The 23,800-nt window shown below is 36.6% G+C and overlaps 4 protein-coding genes across 4 annotated transcripts; 2 read left to right on the forward strand and 2 right to left on the reverse strand.

The window, feature by feature from the left end:
- Positions 1 to 1,448: 1,448 nt before the first annotated feature.
- grk1b (G protein-coupled receptor kinase 1 b) lies at positions 1,449 to 5,050 on the forward strand. The gene is made up of 7 exons (XM_026372176.1): positions 1,449 to 2,274; positions 3,265 to 3,392; positions 3,644 to 3,801; positions 3,955 to 4,038; positions 4,150 to 4,274; positions 4,419 to 4,620; positions 4,767 to 5,050. The coding sequence occupies exons 1-7, from the start codon at positions 1,510 to 1,512 to the stop codon at positions 5,048 to 5,050; spliced, it is 1,746 nt and encodes a 581-aa protein (XP_026227961.1). The 5' UTR covers positions 1,449 to 1,509.
- A 2,700-nt stretch (positions 5,051 to 7,750) lies between these two features.
- Positions 7,751 to 12,168, forward strand: cldn15b (claudin 15b). The gene is made up of 5 exons (XM_026372498.1): positions 7,751 to 8,195; positions 10,744 to 10,908; positions 11,349 to 11,430; positions 11,523 to 11,633; positions 11,718 to 12,168. The coding sequence occupies exons 1-5, from the start codon at positions 7,979 to 7,981 to the stop codon at positions 11,815 to 11,817; spliced, it is 675 nt and encodes a 224-aa protein (XP_026228283.1). The 5' UTR covers positions 7,751 to 7,978; the 3' UTR covers positions 11,818 to 12,168.
- Positions 12,169 to 13,338: 1,170 nt separating this feature from the next.
- Positions 13,339 to 16,801, reverse strand: sat2b (spermidine/spermine N1-acetyltransferase family member 2b). The gene is made up of 6 exons (XM_026370358.1): positions 16,662 to 16,801; positions 16,437 to 16,488; positions 14,595 to 14,678; positions 13,969 to 14,070; positions 13,792 to 13,832; positions 13,339 to 13,633 (listed from the first exon to the last, which is right to left on the reverse strand). The coding sequence occupies exons 1-6, from the start codon at positions 16,722 to 16,724 to the stop codon at positions 13,451 to 13,453; spliced, it is 525 nt and encodes a 174-aa protein (XP_026226143.1). The 5' UTR covers positions 16,725 to 16,801; the 3' UTR covers positions 13,339 to 13,450.
- Positions 16,802 to 17,581: 780 nt separating this feature from the next.
- On the reverse strand, positions 17,582 to 23,601 carry taf6 (TAF6 RNA polymerase II, TATA box binding protein (TBP)-associated factor). The gene is made up of 15 exons (XM_026372685.1): positions 23,376 to 23,601; positions 21,827 to 21,984; positions 21,587 to 21,673; positions 21,309 to 21,462; positions 21,160 to 21,216; positions 20,952 to 21,071; positions 20,706 to 20,827; positions 20,540 to 20,617; positions 20,326 to 20,427; positions 20,050 to 20,232; positions 19,843 to 19,917; positions 19,630 to 19,755; positions 19,289 to 19,462; positions 18,886 to 19,077; positions 17,582 to 18,146 (listed from the first exon to the last, which is right to left on the reverse strand). The coding sequence occupies exons 2-15, from the start codon at positions 21,980 to 21,982 to the stop codon at positions 17,856 to 17,858; spliced, it is 1,917 nt and encodes a 638-aa protein (XP_026228470.1). The 5' UTR covers positions 21,983 to 21,984; positions 23,376 to 23,601; the 3' UTR covers positions 17,582 to 17,855.
- Positions 23,602 to 23,800: the final 199 nt, after the last annotated feature.

The raw sequence follows: 23,800 nt of genomic DNA on the forward strand, positions 1-23,800 counted from the left end.
AGAGTAAACTTCAACCTGATTCTGCACTCTTTTCAACACGCTGCACTGCAGGTTCGAGTGTGCCGTAAGGAGAGAGCAAGTGTGACCGAGACTCTGACAGGACAGACATGCCTTTTATTTAATAGAAGGAAAAGGAGCAGAAGGCAAGAAGAAATTATATGTTGGATCCTCCCAGTTGGATTTAATTAATTGATTCCCTGCTACATCAAGAAAGTACAGTAAGTGCTGCATCAATTAATATTAATTTTGCTGTAAATGTCATCAATCTGCATTTAATGTAAGTTACTGACTTTAATACGTTACTAACTTTAACAGAATAAAAAGTAGTACCATGAGATTATTCATTAAGATCTGCTGAATTCTGTCACAACCAAAAACAGAATTCAAAATTGAGCACAAAGTAACTTTATACATGATGCTATATACATATATATATATATATATATATATATACCACAATCAGGTCAGTCACCTACTTTATATGTGAATCTCTGGTATCAAGAAGCAGTGTTAAGTGGATTATGCAAAGTCAGGAAAGGACCTGTCCGGTATCACTTTCAGCACTACATGTATGGCACTAAGACAGAGGATTATACATATGGGACATACAGGCAGAAACACACTTTACATGCATATGTACATGTTACTGTATATGTATATGTTACTGTTTTGGTGCAGTGAAGTGTATATTTCAACATGCTGCACTATATATGAAGGGCCCAGCACTGGGTTGTTCCAGTCAGATGCAATAATGTTAAACTGCAGAAGTTATAACAATTATTACTTTCAAATGGTGAATGTTTTTGGTTTCATTTCCTCATATTACAAGCAAAAAAAAATGTTTTTTTTTTCACAAACATTCAACAATAGGAAAATTTTAATTATTAAATACATAAGATTGAGAGACTGCCTCAAACTGTAGATCACACAAACAAACATGCAACTAAAACAGGTAGATTAAATAAATACAGACCTGTCTATGATATATTTTAGAATGGGAATGGAACAATTTGTTCACTGAATCAGGGAGGTAATCTGCAGAATGAAAAAGACAGAAGGGAACCAGGCTAAGGAAGTGAAAAGATCTCATCCTGCCCAGTGTGAAGCTAATGCTCTCCTTCCTGCAGCTGCCTAAAACCCTAACCTTGCGTGAGTGTGTGCACATGCCAGGACATGCCATCCTAATTTCATGCCCTATCTCTGCAGGCTGAAGTAAAAAGCTCTCCTCAGTGGCATATCTTTTAACAGCAGGGTGCAGCATATCACAACATTATTGCTTCTCTATCGTCAGTATGGTCTTATCTAAAGAAAGTTATTGTGCTAACATTATCACTCCTTGTTATATGTCATTATCATGAGAAATAAAAACTCAGTCCTGATATTTAAAAAAAGAATTACAAGGTTTTAACATTTTAACGGTTAAAGACAGACACAATAAAGGTACAGTGACATTAAGGAAATAATGTTAAAGCATAATGAGAACAAGATAAAATCAAGTGCAGCTGCTAAATGGAAACATTTGGCACCATGATGGACTTTCTCTGTGTTTTTTGCATCGCAGACAAAGGTGCAGACATGGACATCGGTGGTTTAGAGACAGTGGTGGCCAACTCTGCCTACGTTTCAGCCCGTGGCAGCATGGATGGAACTGCAGCAGCTGCCATGCGTGACAAGAAGATGCGCGCCAGGTTGAAACTTCCACACATCAGAGATTGTGAACACATGAAGGCTACTGTAGACACAACCTTTGACAGCATGTGTGTCCAACAACCCATTGGCAACCGTCTGTTCCAACAGTTTCTGGAGAGTGATGCAAACCATAAAAATGCTGTAGAGCTGTGGAAAGACATCGAAGACTACACTATATGCCAGGAGGAGGACAGAGGGCAGAAGGCCCAAAAAATAGTCAATAAGTACTATGAGTCAGCTTCAAAACATTTTTGCAGCTTCCTGGAAGAAAAGGTCATCTCTCGAGTTAAGGAAGACTTCAAGAACATCCGCGGCGACCTGTTTAAAGAGAGTGAACAGCAGCTGCTCAAACACCTGGAGAAGAAAGCTCTGGATGACTTCAAGAAGAGCATGTATTTCCTGCGTTTTGTTCAATTCAAATGGTTGGAGAGCCAGCCCGTTGATGAGGAGTGGTTCATGGACTTCAGAGTCCTGGGTAAAGGAGGTTTCGGGGAGGTGTATGCTTGCCAGGCCAAGGCAACAGGCAAAATGTATGCCAACAAGAAGCTGGAGAAAAAGAGGCTGAAGAAACGCAAAGGCTACGAGGTAAAGCATCGATATGGCATCTAAGGTACCACTTACAGCATAGTGTGACACAAAACAGACTGACACGTGGTTAGTTCCTTCTATTGGCAAACACATAATAGCTTTATAGAGGAAAAACTGAAAGAAAGCTTGTTAAAATATTTCACAATGAGTGCAGGGGTTTAGCAACAGCTCAAAGAAGATTGTGATCTGTTAAAGATCTCACAAAGGCAGGAACTGCAACAGTGCCTGTCACTCACACAGTGGATAATTAACTTTTCATTTTGTTGTCGAGGATTAGAGCAGCATTGCAACACTGCATCACTCTCATTCAGGTATAATTACTAGTAAAAAATAGGTGGGCCGTGCTATAAGAAGAATAAAAAATTACAAATCAATGGCAGGAACCCGTAGCTTGACTTGAAGTATCCAAGTGCTGCATGTGGTTATATGCATTACTTTTGGAATGTAACTGGTTATATATTACTAGTTACCCTGATAAAATTTAGTAATTTACCTATTTTAGTTACTTTCAAATTGTCCCATCAAATTTTATCATTATTGACCTCTCAGTACCCAATCCAAACCAACAAGAGCCAACAGGCATTCTGACTTTTAGCACAACCTTCATTAATGTTGTTATAGACTTATTAACAACATTAATATATGCTCATTTGGTATATGAGTTTGTTTATTACCAGTTTTTATAAGTCAGGATGAACCAACATTCTGCATGTTTTTAGTCTAACCCAAGATAGCAGAAGCACAGTTTTTACCCTTTACCCTCTTCAGGAGGTGAAACACACCCACTGAAGTGACTGGTTGAAATAAAAACCTGCACACACAAGCTGTCCCCCTCTTCCGAAAGCTCTTACCACTTAAATTAAGCACAACCATTATGAACAGGTTGGATCTATGCCATGGATCTGTCACACCTAAATGAAATTATTGACATTGTACATTGCTGGTTAGTTTGGATTAGTCATGTTCTGATGTTTGTTTTGTGTTTAGGGAGCTATTGTGGAGAAACGCATCCTCGCAAAAGTTCACAGTCGCTTCATTGTCTCGTTGGCTTACGCGTTCCAGACCAAGACTGACCTCTGCCTAGTTATGACCATCATGAATGGTGGAGACCTCAGGTACTAAATAGAAACACTAAACACACACTTAAGCCCATAGAGTGACATGGACACTGTGTCTTTAAAACACATGCTACATACTGATGTATTTAGTTAATGACTTGAGAACTCTCGTCTCTTCTAATCAGCCTGAGGTAGATAAACCCTGCAGCTAACAGATAGGCCTTCAGGTGCTATAAGTCAGAGAATAACTTAAGCTGTCTTTCACCCAAGCTTCAGAGACTACAATAACATCCGTTCTCCCCCCGCAGGTTTCATATGTACAACGTGGATGAAAAAAATCCTGGTTTTGATGAGAAGAGAACATGTTTCTATACAGCTCAGATCATCTGTGGGTTGGAGCACCTTCATCAGCACAGGATCATCTACAGAGACCTGAAACCAGAGAACGTGCTGCTGGATGATGCAGGTGAATATTTAATGTGACAGATCAAAAAAATAGCACTATATTAAGCAATAATCAGGCTTTCTGCTTATTTGCCAATCTCTTCTGTTAATAGTAGCTGCACATATTAGATTGGTAGCCATTTGCCACTGTTGTAATCAAAGCCTTTTTACTCAGGACATGTCCGCCTGTCAGATTTGGGTCTGGCTGTTGAACTTCCACCAGGAAAAGACAAAACTACTGGATATGCAGGAACTCCAGGTAGGTGAACAAATCCCATGTTTTAAGGTGAGGTTAAACAAAACAGGTGCAGTAGGAAAGAGCTTTTCTAAATATTCTAGTTATGAGAAAGTATCTTGCTTCTGAATACAGGTTTCATGGCTCCAGAGCTGCTACAGAAGATAGAGTATGACTACACAGTTGACTATTTTACTCTGGGAGTCACCGTGTATGAGATGATTGCTGCCAAAGGGCCGTTTAGACAACGAGGAGAGAAGGTACAAAAAAATCTTTAGAACAGAATCACGCGACAATCATGGGTAAAAAAAAAAAAAAAAAAAATCTCAATTCAAATTACTGTTATCCATTGCCACTTTGCTGTGGACAGAAAATCATCCCTAAGAAACGTTCTCTTTCTCCAGGTTGAGAATGATGAGGTGACTCGTAGAATCCTGAATGACCCAGTTTCATATACACCTAACTTTAGCAAAGATTGCAAGGCTATTTGTGAAGGACTAATGGAGAAGGACCCAGTGAAACGTCTTGGGTTCAAAAATAATTACTGCACGGAACTCAAGAACCACCCCTTTTTCAAAGAGATTAACTGGGGTCGCCTGGAAGCAGGTGGGTAACATAAATAAAGTTGATCCACAAGCAATAATGAATGAACTGAAACACATCTGAAAGCGCATTGGAGAGAGGTTCACAGCTCTAAGAGACTCCAGCTATGACTACACCATACTCTAATGTTCTCTGTGTTTTCCCAAAAGGCATGCTACAGCCACCATTTGTCCCTGATCCTAAGATGGTCTATGCCAAAGACATTGATGATGTGGGCGCCTTCAGCACAATCAAAGGTGTGGTTCTGGATAACAAGGACACCGAGTTCTTCGGTGAATTCGCTTCTGGCAATGTCCCAATCCCCTGGCAGGAGGAGATGATTGAGACAGGTGTGTTTGGAGAGCTAAATATCTGGGGAGCGAGTGGCAAGCTGCCCAGTGACCTTGATCCAAACTATGTGGAAGCCAAAGGTGGAGGATGTGTGCTGCTTTGAGTTGGAGAAACAAATGGAAATCTCTTAAACACATGTAGAATTTGTATGTGTTCATTTGGTGCCATTTACTCCTAATCTGTATTATCTCTAATTTGTACCATAACCTGTTCTAATTGTGTATTTACATATGAATAAACATTTAATATTATTTACCTATATTGTAAAACTGATAGTATTACTGTAAAAACTGAAAAATATATCAAGACATAGTTGAACTCTTATGAGACAAAACTGTAAATATGGTTTCACAGATAACTGCTGAAATCTTAATGGATATGTCAAATAATTTGTTTAGTAATAGCAAACAACATTTATTTTGAATAGAAACGAAATACATGTTTATATAATACATGTTATTAAGACCAAAGAAATGTCACTGATTTGATATTATAATTTTATGTAATTATTGTTTATTTAATAAATAACAAACAGTGTTTATGTTGTTATTATGAAAAATGCCATAGAGAGACAAGTTTAAAGCAGTCAATAAAATTTTATAAAATGTCTATGATAAACACTTGTGTTTTTTTGATTAAAGAGAAGGAAAATTTGTAGTAAACTTCACTAATTGATTAAAGTAATGATTTACTTTAAATATCTCTAAATATAGTCTGTTAGTCAGTGGGATAGTTGTTTGTTTTTAGGAGACAAGGTTGCATTAAAAAGCAAAAAAACAAAAAATGTGTGTAGAAGCATGTACACAAACTAATATAAGATTAAAACAAAAACACACACACACACACACATACAGTGATGATGTTATATGGAAAAATGTTGTGTAAAAAACAAACTACGGCAATGTAAAATACTAAATATAGTTACTCATTCACAAGTACACAAACTATTGTAGGTATAAGAGGCGACAGTAAAAATGTGGTACAGCAGAAGGAACTTTGATTCATTTTCTGTGGTACTGCAATAAAATCAAAGGTCTGTCGTTTGGCATAACTAAGCAGGCTGTGACCCACATGAAAATATTTCATTCACACAAAGAACACATGTACTGGGATTAGCAAACAATTAGCAGCATCTTCACTTAAGATCTTAACAACTGGTACATCATCCAGCTACTGCCCCTCACAGAGCTTCAATTCAGTGAATTCAGGGCAACTACAGAAGTTTTTTTTTTCCCAGGTGAATCATTTTTCATGTTGATCTGTGTATGTGTGACAAAGACAGAGACAGGGAAGCACAAAGCTGTAACCTTAGATATCAATTATATTGAGTGATCACACCCCTAAAACAACCGTAACGGAAAGGCATCACTTAACCCACACATGAATCATAGTCTGACCTTAGCTCAGTAGAGAGTTGCACTAAAGTGTGCTTGTTGTATTACATAATAATATAAATTCAATGAGCAACCAAGGAGTGCATTTATCATTTACCATTTAGCACATGTACATTTCTTGTACCCTTCTTCCACATCTGATCCTTAGTGTTCATCTGCAGACACTGAACTCTACATCAAACCACAGAGACAAGTTGACAAATCAAGGCAGATTAAACCTAATATCAACATCAAACCCCCTTGACCAGGTCGTGAGACTGTAGTAATCATTTATATTTAGCTGATATCAAGATTTAGCAAGGTTATTATTTAAAGCAGTTGAGGATTTTTCCTCTGAGTAGTCAGTTACTTCAGCAGACATCTTAAGTATCCAGTTATCTATTAACTGGATACTTAATATAGTCAATCTATCAGTTCCTAACAGATAGCTGCCAAAGCCGAAGATTAAAAACAGAAGGTTATAAGTGTACTTAAGCAGTGACATCAATGCGGATACATCTGAAGAAAATATTTCAGCTCACAAAAGGAAGGGCAGTTAAATTAAATATTAACAGACAGAGGGTTTTATAATTAAAGCCTGAGTATCTGTTCAATACATAACAGAACTTTGAACTAGGCCTCAGATTACTGATCAGCAAAAGGGAATTCACATGTGATAAGATACTGACCATAAACGATGGGTTTAAAGTTTCAACTAAACAAAGATTTGCTTGACTAAAACAAAGTTTAAACATGTTCTACTTTGCAAAGTTAACTCTATGCATACTACTGAAGATGATTAACAGTTCAGGAATAAACAGAGATTACACAATGGACTATATATACTTCTAAATTGACTATTGCTCAATGTAGAATGAGTGTATAGGGTGTGTCAGAACAGCCTTTTGACAACTTCCTTTTGTTGATGGCACTGGATTACATCAACACATTTAAAAACAACCCAGCACTGTTGTTAAATGAGTGTAAAAAATACATTTACAGTTATTGCTTGCCCTGCTCTAAAACTGTAAAATACCTCCCTAAATTCACAAGCTACTGATACAATATAAGCAGAACAACAACATGATGTAATAAACAAAAATAAAAGAGACATAATACCCACAGAGCCGATCTATAATGAGAACATCACTTTATACGATGTGTCCTAATTCAGCACATCATTAAATCCTTTTATCATTTAGCCTCATATGATCCCACATAGTACATTTTGCTATTATGACTCTTCCTGAAACATTACTACTGAATAAAACAATAAACGTTATAAAATGTTAATTGTCCCATGATGAAGCTTCAAAATCATGGCAGATTTGTGCCAAAAGATTCCACTCCTTAAAACTTTTTTGGCTCATGGATTTAAGGCTGTGAAGTGTTTTACAAGCTATTATCTGTATTTCCACTGCTGCAGATAACATTCCAGGCACGTGAAACGTCATAAATTTGGGAGGGAATAGCACACTTACGACAAAGCTACAGTCAACAAATCAATATTCACATTTGTCCTGGTTTGAGTGCATGACGTAAAAATCCTCTGTTCTCTCATTCTCAAAATGCATCAGTTACTAACGCTGTGAACAAAGCTTTCACAGGGGTCGCGTCTACTCAGCTTCGCTTATTACTAATGTGAATCTATTTTTAAGATGAAAGCCATTACTGAAGTTGTAGCCCTTTTTCTAGGATTTGTAGGCTGGGTAATGATTTTTGTATCACTACAAGATCAATATTGGAGAGTATCCACTCAAGATGGCAGCGTTATTTTGACCTCTGCAATCTACGAGAACCTCTGGATGTCTTGTGCCAGTGATTCAACAGGAGTCTATAACTGTCGTGAATTTCCATCCCTTTTTGCCCTCCCAGGTAAGCAAAAGTATTTGTACAGGACTAATTCAATGATCTATTTATGATCATCAAGTTAACTTTACAGGATTCAAGAACAGAGTAAAAAAAAACAGTAAAATGTAAAAAGACAGTAAATGTAAAAGACAGAGATTTCAATAAATCAAATTATATTTTGGGTGTACACAGTCTCACTGAAAATAACCCCAGAAATCTTATTAATATTACTACAAGACTTTAAGATTATCATTATTGTATTTGGCAGAATGTCTTTTTCCATTATAAATTTACTTGTACATATTGTATTTATTGCAATGTATGCTGGATATGAATTTGAACCCTGTGTTAAGTGCATACTGGCTACAAGCTATTCTTATTATTCAATGTCTTTATATTGTATTGTAGTGTATTTTCATATTAGGAGTAACACAGACATTGGCAGTGAACAGGTAGCAGGCAGTTATGTTAATTATTTATTCAATTAAATGTTAATTTAACTTATTTTGAAGACTTAAAAATATTACACATCATGTATAATAGTTTCTGTGAGGTAACCACAAGATGTTTCAAATGAAAAAAGTAAGCATAGACAAAGGATATGAAAAAAAAAAACAGCTGAAGGGGTGAATTTATGGAATTGTTGTATTGAGAGTAGATTTCTTTCACAGTTTTTAAATATAAAATCTTTTTAAAATTTGTTCCCTACAGAGTTGCAGTGGAAGAAAAGTAACCTAACAAAATTACAAAAAATAAAAAATAGTAGAAAGAGGAAACTGGGTACTAAAAGGCTATGACACCTACTTAATGTGGTTCATCTTAATTTCATCCACTTGATGACTAATCCATTTCTGTCTTTTTCATTTTTTTATTTCCATTACAAAGATCTTTCAAATGCATTTGTTAATAGGACAGACTGCAGCCAAAAAAGAGAGAACTGAGGAATCATCATAAGAATGATGTTTGTTTCTTTTTTCAGGTCTAAAACATATGTGTTTAGGCAAAATATGTTTTTGCATGCATCATGCATCAAGATAAACACTATATTTGCAGATCCCTCAGTGGTACATACTTTCCTATTGTCCCAGAGACACAGTGTCTACAATCCTATCAACAGCAGTATTATATTATTGACACAGTATTTGAAACACCAAAAGGTGACAAATAGATTCAAGCCTACAGACGTTGATAAGCAGGTTTGAAAAGGTTCAACAGAACTGAGAAAATCATACATGAGTTTTATGAAATGAATAATTGATTTATAGATTTCTTTAAAGTATTAGGTCTCTGTCTGGTACGAGGCTGTGGGGCCAACAAAACTTTACATTGGTGCACAAAGATATGCAGTGGCTCGGGCAGTCTAATTTTCTATTCCTTTCCTGAAGAACTCTGACTGGGTTGGATGGAGCAATGAATGACATATGCACTCAATACTGGAAGCTCTCGTCTTCTTGCTGGGTTTTCTGGGCTGGGCTTTCTTTGGATGGTAATGTTATCATCACATCAACTGTCTATCAACTGACTCTAATTCACAACCGTTGAGATTTAGCATCTTTACTTGAACTTACACAAATATAATAACTTACTTGAATGTAGCCGACAGAAAAGTTGTTTTCTCACCCCAACTTGTCAGTCTCACTTTAAATAAGCATAACAAATGCAAACTCTCCAAATCACCTACATTTTAATTTAAATCAATTTTAAATTTAATTAAAATTTTCAACACATGGCTGACTGGTGTGGAAAAAGGATAAATCCACATGAAGACCAGATATCTGTTTATGGTAAAAATGCAAGCAATTTTGAATCAGTGAAACGGGAAATAATAATAATCATCAGATAATCAGATAAATTGTACAAACAATGGGCAAAGCCAGTACACTTGCAATGTCCTGAAACAGAAAGAAAATACTGATATACTGAGCAACATGGGTTGGCCAAGGACAACAAGAACAACTGATGACAGAAGTAAACCAATGGCTGCAAAGTTATCCTCAATGTCCTTTTGTTATTGGCGTGATCGTGCCAGGAGTCTTCTACTGTACTGGCTATAATCAGCATTAAATAGAGGTAATATGCAGTAAGATAAGACAAGACATAATAAATAACCATGGCCACAATGAACCCAGTCAAATACCTACTCATAAAATAATAAAATCTCAACTGTTTTCTAAGGATTAATATTAATTGCACTTTGTTGGAGCATATTAACTACTGTGCCTGAAACTACCTGTTAAGTTATACACATAAACAGAAACACTAACCACAAGTATCTAATAAAGCCACGCAATAGTGTTTACAGTATATGAAACCCTAACCAGGATCCTTTTTGGTATATACAGCTGTGACTATATTTCATTTGTTGAGAAATGCTGGATAAAGGGATACTGGTAAAGAAATGTATTTGAGACTGTGGCTCAAGTTTTGTTTAACCATGTCCGTGAAACCTGTTAAAGGGGTCTACCTGCGCTCACAGAGCTGGGGTTACAAACACTGGGCTTCCAGGAGGGAGACTCATCACTTAAGTAAACATGTAGTTAAAGTACATTGTTTTTTTGTTTGTCACACACAGGATATGTTCAGGCTTGCCGGGCCCTGATGATCGCTTCGATTGTGTTTGGGACGTTTGCACTTGCGGCGACTCTGGCAGGAATGCAATGCTCGAAAATAGGAGGAGAAAACTATATCTTGAAGGGAAGGATTGCTGCAATTGGAGGAGTGTTCTTCTTACTACAGGGTAAAGATTTGAACATTTATTCATTCTATTCATGCAGTTTAAATATTTGTGGAAAGCAAAATAGCTGTTTATTAAAATTTTTTTTAATAATTTTTTTACTTTATCTACATTGGATATATTAAGATAACATAAAGAAGATAATGTGTAAAGTTTTTATAGAGATGCAGACGCATTGATTTGTTTTACACCATCATCAGCTGGTACTTTTGGTGCATATTATTTGGGCTCATAAATTATATAGTTAAAAGTTTGTGTTTAATGATCAATCAACAACCCTGCTGACCTCAGGATTTTAAGGTTATGACAGTCATTTAGTCATATCAATCTCCTGCTTAGCAAATAAAAAAATTCCATTTAAACATTAAAAAATGTTGAAGTAATTTGTATCGTAGCTTGTAACTGTTGTTTGCACTAAAAAGCCTATAAACAATGTTTTATAGGGATTTGCACTATGATTGCTATATCTTGGTATGGAGCCAACATCACACGAGAGTTCTTTGATGATTTTTTTCCAGGAATTAAGTAAGTAGGAGGACATGCACCAAGTTTATAACACAGCTGAATGACACAATATCACACAAGAAAAAAAGATGTTAAACATTCTTGTATCACAGGTACGAGTTCGGGGAGGCCCTATATATCGGCTGGTGTTCAGCCACACTTGCCATATGTGGAGGATCATGCCTGGTGTGCTCTTGTCAAGTCACAACACCCAATGATAACATGTGTGTATCTTTAAAAAACGTTTTATATTATTTAGTGGAATTGGTGCATATTCGTCCAACTAAAACATGTCTTTTGTGTTTTAGAAAATATTCATACCGACAATCATCAGGAGGACTTCATCTATCACCTATGTCAGCGCCTCACTCCGTCCCAAGCAACTATGATAAAAATGCATACGTCTGAGAGGTTATTGTGTAGCAGCGAAGCTGGCTGAGTAGCAATGTATTCACTTGACTGATGGAACACAAAGTATTTTTATTACTCTGAATGCAATATGAGAGGAAAACCGCTTACAGATTTAAACCAGATCAAAGGAAAGTAGTTTAAGAGTTGTATCCTTGATTTTTTTTTAGGATTTATTGGCTTTAGACAAATCAAACTCTTTTGTGATACCTATTCAAAGTATGTCAAAGTTTCTATACTGTGAAAACGTATTTGTCTGAAATATTTGATCCTCAACTTTTATAGTTTTACAGTGAACTGTTTAAGTCTTTGTAATATGTGAAGGTGCACGAAGCACTTAAATAGTGTCATGTAAAATAGAATAAATAGTTAAATAGTATCATGTATGCAGATTTTTTTGTGCAAAGGTCATGAAGGAAATATGTAATTTCAATAGTTCACGTACTGTGATTATACTAGTTCACTATACAGTATAATCACAGTAACAACGGGGGCTGAAGTCAAGCTGATTTTGATTCTTACCTGAACCAGAGAACTTGTGTAACAGGTTTGGCACAATGTAAATATATTTACAATGTGACTTTCTAAGTTCTGTATAAATTAATCTTTTGTGTCATGTGTATATTTCCAATGTAATTATAACAATTGTATGGGCAATCTCACGTGCATTTGAATAAAATATTATATACAGATACATTTTCAGTGACTGCAAAAACAATGTAAAAGCTAATGTGACGATGATTTGAATCATCATAGAGCAGTCAAGTAATGTAACTCAATATTACTAAGAAAATAAAGGAGTTTTGGGTTACAGAGCTTGTTTGTACATCATTCATCTGGGATTGTTGGGTTTTCTACATAATTCTTTTTTTAGTTATATTCTGTGTCTTAAACCTTCCACTGTGAAGTGCATTTAGATGTTTGTTGTAATTTGGTACTATATAAATAAACTGAATTGAATCGGAATTGAATCTTTCTTTTCTTTGACTCCCAAAACAGAACATGCTCCCAGCTAAAACTGCAGTCATGACAGAAACATGAATGCAGTGTTCAGGTAGAGAAGTCCAGTCAGATTATATCAGTTACACTGTGTGCATTTTCACATTACACAGGACTCCTTTCACATACTACTACTTTTAGACCACCTAATATGCATTGTCTTAGACCAGTTGTAGACAACCCTGGTTCTAGAGATTTGCCGTTTTTTTCCCAACCATCCCTGCAATTACAGCTTCTGATTGGCTGAACACGCCCGATCCAGGTAATCAACAGAGGAAAGGGCAGAAATATTTGGAAACGGGACTAGGGTTGCTAACCCTTGTCTTAGATATCACTGTTCAGACAGTGGAAAGTTATTTAAGAGCAAAAACATGGCTTGCATCATCGTGCATCACCATGTCAGGGCTGGACTGTGTGATTTCCTGACAACGTTATACTAAATACTAAAGAAATACTAAAACTTAAATAAAAACGCCTGCAAAACGAAAGACGATCAAATTAGGATACTTACATTTACACCAGTACAGTGAAGTTTATTTTGCTGCTGTCTTGTAAAGGAAACAGTGAATGTTTTTAGATCAATATAAAGAAGCAAACAAACCAGTCGGATACAGTACATATCGTCCTTAGAAAACTACTCATCTTTAGGAGCTTCATTTGCTAGGTTTTCCAGGTTTTGTCCATCAAAACGTATAAAGTGCCAACCTTCAGAGGCAGTGAGGTCCTGAGCTCCTTTGGCAGCATAGAAATCTAGAGAGGGTTTGTTCCAGTTCAACACAGACAACTGTAGTCGCACACACTCCTTCGTTTTGCCCACCTAAGCAAACAAAGTGGTTAATCAGGTTACGTCACACAGGACAGCTAATTTTACAATGATAAAAAAACCTTCTTGTCATATGATGGACCATAAGGTATAGCACAGATTTATTTAAATCAACTTATTTGAAATAAATAAATGTATAAAAACATTCTTACCTCAGCAACTTTGCTCAACAAACCCTTGCCAATGCCATTTCCTAAAAGGAAAATAAAAATTTAATTTAATTATTCCTATTAATTAAAATTAAAAGTATTTAAAAGACACAGATGGATATAAACAAAGGTTGTGTGTAAGCTTTTTTACAATACTATTTTACAATACACATATTTTACCTCTGAATTCTGGCATCACATACAGATCCTCCAAATACTGCGTTCGCCCCTTCCATGTACTGTAAGTGTAAAAGTAAAGGGCGTATCCAACTATTGTAAGACCTAGTGACAAGACATAAGCTATTAAAAAAACACCAGGAATTAAAAATTTATATCACTCAAAATAACGTTAATATAAAATAATGTTTTCATCATTGGGGCCTGTCTGCTTCATTAAACCTCACACACACATATCTATTCTCACTGATAAGACAGACCATTGATGCTAATAAACCAAAGAAATATGAATTAGAATTTGTCTGACAAATTAATGAATCGAACATTGAAAATGTGGTGCAGCAGGCTTTAATCAGCAGAAACCTCTATTCATCGAACAGTATTCCTGTCACTGAGCAAAGGTTATGAGGTAAGTGGTTAGGTAAGTGTGCAACAATCCTAACCTAAGGACCATAAGGCACAGAGGGACTTAACCAAACACTTTTGCTTCATGACGTGGCACTTGGGTAGTTTTAATGATCGATACTAAATGGGCATATCTAAACAATGAGGGCACAGACCTTTTATCACCTGTGTAGGTTGGCAAACACAGACAACTACAATCAAAAAGGGCCTGATCCACACTTTACCTTCTTTAGATTTATGCTCCTCGGGTACTTCTGCAACGAGACATTCAAAGAAAGGATTCTGGCAGAAACCATCACGCTCCAGTTCTAGTAGAGGACAACAATGTATTCATGTCTTTGCATTCAAAGTAACAGTAACAGGATTCAAAACAGTGAAATGCTTTTGACAGATTTTTACAACTTAGCTCTTCTTTAATAACACCAGTTAAGATCCAGCACATTGATATGATATATTCCATTAAGTAAGCAACTGATTGTAAAGAAATGAAATGACTCCAACTACGTATCACATCCATTCCATTGACACATTACACATTTGCATCTTTACTTACATCAAGTTTTATCATGACTCATTAAACAATTGCCATGTCCTGAATGCTTCACATGTGCCTCAGCTTGAAGTCTTCTATTTCTATCTTCTTGCCAGTGAATAATCCAGACACATACTATTGCACTTAACAAAAATTGCTCTTAAATGACACTAATGGTCGAAAAATCCCCAGGGTACCATTAAATGTACTGTATATTTTAGACTGTGTGCTTATTGAATTTGTGTTAGTGTCACTTTCTAAACAGACAGTACTCAAGATACAGGGGTAAAAGGGAGACTATATTAGTGGCAATTCAACTGCCACAATTGGGAAGTCAACCTGTGTGATAAATGATAAAGGAAGCCATAAGGACTGCCACTGACCTTGCCCACCTTCGAAACCACATATTTTCTCAAAGGGATATGGTCCTGTACTACTGAGAATTCACTGCTGAACTCAGCTCCTCTGCTTCTTATCAAACCGACTGTAGTCTCACTACTGTTACTGATTACTGCGCTCCATTTATTACATATATATCTGGTAGCAAAGTCTTGTACTGATTAGTCTATAATAACTAATCCCACACTGTACATTATCACACTGTACAGTTTAGTTAATGCTAACACTGCCCAACCTGTATTATTATGCTTAACCAGACCCCCGCCTTACTCCAACTCTGACTTTACTCACAAACTTCTTCCCACTCCTGCACGTCGTATTGGTCCTACATGTCTCCCGTTTCACCTCCAGCTTCTCATTAGCCCCATGCTGCTGCAGCAAACTGAATCTGTGCCCATAATCTTTTATGTTTGTGTTGTACTCAATGTGCATTTGAGTAAAACTCAAAAAAAAAAAAAAAAAAAGCACATCACAGTTTATCTATCAGTAAGGTTTTGAAAGTGATGTATATCCAACGTAGGTGTAAATGTCACATTAAATGTCATTGAGATTATGTTTGTTTTACATGTGTTCTTCCCAAACTTTTCTACCTTAGTTTCTTGTGTCCATGAGACATTTCTCCAGTAGCTCTGTGACTGTCAAGCCGGTCTTTGGCAAACAGTGAGAGCAGTGGCTTCCTCTGGTATGTCCATCAGTAGATACCATGCCTTTTCAATGGTTCACATATGGTTGAGTTATGAACATGAGATGTAACCAGCTCCAATTAACCTTTACCTGTGACTCTGGGACACTTTTTCACCTCACTGAGCAGTATGTGCCTTTGGAGGGAGTCTTTACAACTTGTTCCAGGTGGTTTAGATCAGCTGATGCTGCTTGTGAAAAGCACACTGACACCGCTTTGAGTTTTCTTTTTGTGTGTTATTGTCAAACTTTCTAAATCAAATATGGGTACAGGGCCATTTCTTTTATCTTGACTATATCTCAATGATGTAAACAGCAGGATGCACCTGTCCACAAGACTGGAAGAGTCTGAAAGAGTTTTTCTTTAGAAATTAAACGTGCACACATTTCTAAATACGTGCTTGTGATGATGAGTAAATGATCATGCTCTTCATGTAAAGGTATAAAAATCTACCTTCATGAGATATCTTCACTTGGTCGGGCATTTTTTCATAAACAGCCAATTCCTGAAAGACATATATTGGTGTTGTAACGTTATTAATATTAGATAAAGCGTACAATTTGACAACTGTGTAAAAGGCAATGTAAGAATTTGACATAGTGTTTGAGACAGTGAGGTGAAGCCGGGTTTTAACCTGTGCACACAGTAGTTCGCTCGCTTCAGTACCGCCACACTCACCATGATCATTCTCGATACTTCTTTGCAGTCTCCTTTTGTTGCAGCACGTATTTTGAATTGCATGTCTGCAGCAGCAAAGAAAAAGGCTTCAGCCGTTTTCTCCAAACACAGTTCACCGTCGAGTCCGAGAAGTGGAAAGAGCGAACATGTTGAACAGGAAGCCGTCTCAATGCGGCGCACGGCCTTTCAAAATAAAAGATCGATTCAATCGTGCAAAGATATGGAGCGTGAATTTCTCGTAAATCTGTGCATCACTAACTATTTTTTAACTTTGATTAAAATTGTGAACTACAAGACAGTAATCGGTGACAGCAGTGATAAGTACTTACATTTACTGATGAATTACATCATTTTATTTTAAAGTACTTATATTTGTCTGTATTTCTACTCTGAAATTTTAGAAAAGGTGTCAGTGATAGTTATGGTTTAATTTAAAAAGGTATAATACATGATAGATTATTATAGACAAACTACCTAGCAGTACAATAAGTAAAATATTCAAACAGATCTACCTGTGAAATAATGGCACAATGCATAAATATTAATTATTCATGCATAAAATAATTCTCACATGGTGCAGTTTTACTCTTCTTAATTCATACTTTTTTTCCCTCCCCCCATTCTTTTGCTGATACTTTTTTAATAAAACCAAATGTACTACTCTACTCTATCTACTGTACATTTACTTGTTAGTTTCATCTTTTTTGTTGGCCGTTTATTAAAACGCAAAAGCTATTGTTTGAAAAACTACTAAAAACTTAAACTAACTAAAAACTTCAACTAGCACATAGAAGTGTTAAGGCTACTTAACAACTAAATGTCAAAATAGCCGACTTACATTTTTTTAAAATAAAAAAACATTAGTTTAAATGTCTTTAAAAAAAAACATTAATAAAAAACACTCCAGATAGGAATTTATACAAAATCTGGTTTATTTTAGAGTAAAAAAAGACCATGAAATCAGTTAGATTGTAAACTGAAATGAACAAGAAAGACCTCACAGATTAATCTAATTTTTTCACTGGGCATTAACATATTTACAATGTCTAATCACGTTTGTTCTGTATCAGTCAATAGTTCAAATATTCACCTTCACACCATTCCAGATCATACCACTTTTAAATTAATCCCAAACAACCCTATTTGTGTTCAGCTGCACCAACATGGCACAAATCTCCACTTCCTACACACGTCTCAGTGTGGCGACTGTGTGCTCGCTCCGGGAGACTCAGACCGGTCTAGCTTCATCCCTGCTTCTAGTGGGACTGAGGAAATTGAGGATGGCAGCACAGAGCTCTTAGGCTCCAAGGAGGAAGATGCAGAAGAAGGCAGGGATACCACAATGTATTTTTGCATAGGTCGTGAACTTGTCAGTCCAGGGCCACTGCCAGACTCCAGTTTCACCAAAGGCTGCAAGGTCGAAGCAGCACTGGGAACAGTGCTAGTTACTGGTGAAGCTGACTGGGAAGAGCTGAGGGTTATTACCTAAATGTGAGGCAAAAAGACAGAAGTAAATTCAAGCTTCGATCCCATATTTTTATATCACTAACACACAAATAACAAAAAATAAATGTATACACAAAAAACATGGACGACTCCTTATTTGGGACAACTTCCTATTAACTGTGATGAATGTGACTGAGTTTCCTCCATTTATCTTTTAGAACTAGTTTTCTAAAGGACTTACTGTAAATTGCGTTTATTGTTTTTTTGATTATCGAGGCAGATAGCCAACTAATTTCAGCCTGGTTCTGCTGGAGGTTTCTTCCTCTCAAGGGAGTTTTTCCTCTCCACTGTTGCCTAGTGCTTGCGCAAATTGAATTTGTTGGGCTACCTGTGTTTTTTTGTTTCTCATGTGAAGCACTTTGTAACACGTGCTTGTTACGTGTAACAAAGTGCTGTATAAATAGATTTATTATTAATTTATTATAAATAGTGAAAATTCTACATATACATTCATATTGAGAGATTTTTATTTGTCCTTTTTCTGTTAGGTGTTTCACACGGTAGTCCAATGTATAATGTTTTTATAACATGTCAAAGATTACGCCTACATTATTATTTTACCCACTTTGTTAAAAGGGCAATAAAAAAGGTCAGCTATATAAAAAGGGTTTATATTTTTATCTTATCACCTTATCAATACAGACAGGTGCCCTGTCACTACAGTAGTGGCACCATAGTACAACGTTTTGATCAGTGGAAGATAGAAACATCAAAGTACCTGCTGAGTTGAGGCAGCTCCTGCACTAGTTGCCATGACAATGTACTTTGTTGCCGGCGGAGATGGCTGTGATGGGGTCCCTGGTCGAGGGGACATCAGAGTGAGGGAACTTGGGACCTTAATGATGCTGGGAGTCCGAGGGCCTGTCGACCCACTTAAACCACTTTGTGAAACCGATAGGGTGGGGCGAGGCTACAACAAAGAGTAATTTATTAGATTTATTATTACTTTCATCATTTATTCATTTATTACTCAACAGCTGTTTGCGATACAATACCATTTTACAATATTTCACATTAACTCTGGTTGGTAAATATGAAACCACAATACACAATAAAAAAATTTTTATGACTGTCTTGTGTATTTTTACTTCAGACGTATATAGATCAAGTATTACATGTACCTGTGTGATTGTTAATGTGGTTCTGTTGACTTGTTGAGCTTGCAATGCTGCCTGAGTTCTGGCCTTCATTACGTGGGAGCAAAGCATGGGTCCAAGGTAACCATAGTCTGTTCGATACTGATCCACGTTGTCAGGCTGAGGTCGTATTTTGGCAATAACACTTGCACAGTGTTTCTTTGAAAACAAACCACAGACAAATGTTATATACATGAAACAAATACTGGTTTGATATGAATAAAGAAATTATTACTGATAAATGTTATGTTTTTGTCAAATGTTTTGACTGATTTAGTTTACAAATGTATCAAATCCCTGGGAGGTTGTAAAATTTCAATCATTACCAGTAAGAGGCTCTGAACATGTTCAGCCCCTATTTTATCAATATTGGACACCACTGGGCCTTCCATCACTGCTTTGATGCGAGCACCCTCTACAGAAAGCCGAGGAAGGATCAACGTCTTAATCACCTAGAGAGAACAAAATCAGGATGTTGAATAAACTTTTATTTTATTTGTTAAATAGATACACGCCCAATTAAATAATACCCCACTTACATCAGGTCCCAGTTCAGCAAGTCCAGCAATGCAGCCATAACGGGTTGTCCACTGGGTTTTGTCATCCAACAAACTCTGAGGAAACGTGCATTTACCTTAGCATTGTTGCAAGTGTTATATTTATATGTTTTAGTGTGTTGAGACGCCTTTACCTCAGTACTTTTAGAAAAATAAATAAATAAATAAGTACTCGTCACAAAAACCCACCTTAGTAAAAGTCTTGGTAATACGCGACTGGATGTTGTTGGTAGTAGTACTGAAGGTTTTACAAATCTGGGCCATAAGGCGAGCAGCAAAGTCTCGTAAAGCCCAGTGGTTGTCAACATCTGGCCGCAAACACAGCTGCTTACTCACAATGCAGGTCACCACAGCTGGGATGAGCTCGTGCAGCTCAAATACAAATAGAAAAATTTGAATAAGACCATTTCTTGAAATCATAACTTTCAAATGAATATTACATAATTTCTTGTCTTATTCACTTACATATTTTTCCAAATAGAGCGTAGGGTTGTCCATTAGAGCTTTGACCATACGCATTAGATAAATCAGAAGAGCCAAGTTGTTTTGCACCACATTTACACGAACCTTAAAGGAGAGCACAAAGTCAGTAGTTGTGACAGAAATATGCTTTGGAATTATATATGAGGTCAGTTTCGAAAGCTTCTGAACATTAGAAGAAGACTGTAAAGATGCTCACTCCTTCAGAAATGAATGTGCTGAATCTTGGAAGCATCTGATAGAGTCCAGGATCTGTAGCAATACTCTGTAAAGCTTCCTGAATCAAAGAAGAGAAGACATGCATCAAACTAAAGTAAAATTACACTACTGAGACCACACATGCAACATATACAGGCAGAACTTACGGCTCTCTTGGCTTCACATGAGCCAACACATGCTTCTGTTATTTCCTTGTAGTAGAGCTGCTGTTCCACCGACAGCTCATGAGTGCTGCGCGGCTTCAACCTTATTAGACCCTTCTCTTTTCCTAGAAGAGAAAATAAAAATGGCATGACTTAGTCAAACATAATCACTTTGTATTACAGAGGCAGAAGGAAGTGTGAAAGGAGGGCACATGACAGAAAAGTTGTAATTTAATATAAGATATTGACCTTTGCCATCAGCAGCATTTGCCCCTTGACTCTTGCCCTGAATTGCACCTTCCTCCTCCTGACCAGGTTTGACAACTTTGAGGGGCTCCGTAGATTCAGCCTTTTGTTGTTCTTTTGGCGCTGCGAAGGAGAAAATAGAATTTGTGTTAGATTTTTCTACAGATTTTGTTGTTTTAAAGGAAAATTAAAAAATCTCTTCAAATCTCACCTGGTGGTGGATTTTCTGGAATAGCAGGCTGCACCCCCTCAATGCTTAACCAGTGGGCTATAGCAAACAAGAATAGTACGTTTAGAAAACACACAAGACAATACAATATACGTAAATACAACAGCATGTAATACAGAATATCTTTGTACCTTTGAGAGACACATCTAATGGAACTCTTGGGAGTGGTGTGTTGATAATATCACTGAGATCAACTTCCTTTTCCTCATAGAAGTGAAGCTCTCTTCCACCACCACTTGCAAAGCGAAAAGGGATAAATTCCTGCGACTGGAACCCATATAGGGGCTACGACAAGAGGAATTTACTTAGAATGCAGAATTATGTCAGCCACAAAAGCAAAGACCTTTACTTTCCTTCAAATAACATAAGTGAGTAAGTGAAGTTTCAGTATCCAATATCCAACCCTTACCTCTACATTTTTTAATTTGAGAGCATGATCTATGTCACTGGTGGTCAATTTACGTCTCTTCCCATGGTGCATAAATTTAAGCGCATCCTAAATAAAAGGGAGAAAGGTTAGAGACCAAACTGAATTAAAATATAAAGCTCACACAAAAGAAGACATTCAAGAACGTCAATTGTTTGTCTGTAAATGAATGAATCTATGGCTTGCAGACAAAACATCTGCTTAAATCAAATCATAATTTACCTGTGCAATTTCTTTTATTCTGTAGCTGACTTCTTCACTTAGTGCTACACAACTTTCCTCTTGTAACTGTCCCACTCCCACAGACTCTGCCATGGCCTTCATGGACTCTGTGGGCAAGATGACTGAACACTGCTTCTGCCGCCTTTCTTCTGCCATGGCTAAAAAAAAAAAAATGTACATACACAAGTCTGTGAACAGAACCTCTCACATGTACACACAAAGCTCACACAGATGTATTCAACCTAATCAGGAGACACTAGCTTTCACTGCAGTCTTAATTTTAACAAGATGGAAATGAACATGTTTAAATAACATGTTAACTGCAACAAATTTTGCACTGGTTTCCTACCAGTAATATGCACTAAATGGTTCTAAAGTCACTATAACATCTTGACATTTTAGTGACACATCTCACACAGTTTTCCAATGGTTTAGCACTTTCTACAAACATTATTTTACAGAATTATTCAGTCTTCCTCTGTGTAAATATGAGAAAGAGCATGTTTTCTTGCAGCGGGTCATCTAGATATTACCAATAATATCATTCAAATACATATGTACCTAAAATAGGCCAACATGAAAAACTCATGCATGAATGACACTTTACCAACAAGAAAACCAACTGAAGGAGCTACACATTTCTAAGGCTGAGATGAGAGACGTTGTAGCATAAAACAGCTAATACCTTAATGACTAAAAAGTCACTGTTGAAAAAGACACATATGACATCTGGTATTGTCTGTGTCTGCCAGAAGGTATTTAGGAAATTCAAATAAACAAAGTGCAACATGTTATATCAAGCCCAGAAACACAGATGAACAAATCACAATATCCTAAATAAGAAGCCTGATGGTAACAACATCTTGCTCTTAAATAATTCTCTCTAAGATGTCCAGGGAAGTAAGTATATTGTAACTAGGATGCAAGAGGAAAACAACTGCACTACAATCGTCTGAGAAGTCACGTTCAGACCTAAATACAACTTTAGGAACTTCAAATACACAGATCGCTGTTAGTGAGATCTAAATAGCGAAAGCTAAAATAATTAGATTGTACAGAGGTGCAAAACCAACACAGTGCCATCCACATAGACTGAGGGCTGTGGTTTTTGCAGAAGATGCTTCAAATAACTGTTGACTCGAGGAGTATGATTAAAGACAGTGTTTCCAGTTATCATAGTCGAAAATCTTGATTTCATACTTTCTAATGTTGTAAGACAATTTTACATGAATGGGAATAATAAATGAATATTTCGTATACACTTTTAAATGTACTTCATTCTTGTAAACAAACACTGAGCTCCACAGACAGCGAGTACCTAGTTTTACGGAACTACCGTACCGTGCTCTACTACCTACCTACATACAACACACAACCTGCACCATAAGTATATGCATTCAAATGCAACACATTCACAGTAAAAAAAAAAAAACATACGATAGATTTTTGGCAATTGTGCATTTCTTTAATATTAACACATTAAAGTGAGATCAAATTTACTGTATGTTAGCTTGCATGCTAGTAACTTAGCATCCGCTGACATTTTTACCTGTGCGAAGTTATCCTCTCTGAGATAAAGCGGGAACTTGTTCGAATAAAAACCGTTAATGTTGAGATTTATAACAATAAATGTTTCACAAAGCTAACTCTTTCCTAGGAATAGCCATGTCTCGATGTAAACACCCAGCGCTAACTAATTCACGGATTGCAGATGAGATCTCCGTTCATGAATTACCGCTTGCGTTCCGTCGACATTTTGAGTCACGTTCCGGTTGAAATATCGCGAGATTATAATTATGGTCGCTAAACACAGAGCTAACATTCAAGGTTTTCGATTGAATAATTTATTTCAAATCCCAAAACGAAATGCGTTTTAAATAGCATACCGTCACGTCACGCCAGTGTCACGATTACCTTGTCGACCTATTACTTAATTGAATGTCGCTACTGTGAATATCGTCGCCACCCCTGGTG

Source organism: Anabas testudineus, chromosome 14 (genome assembly GCF_900324465.2).
Source record: "Anabas testudineus chromosome 14, fAnaTes1.2, whole genome shotgun sequence".
NCBI lineage: Eukaryota > Metazoa > Chordata > Actinopteri > Anabantiformes > Anabantidae > Anabas > Anabas testudineus.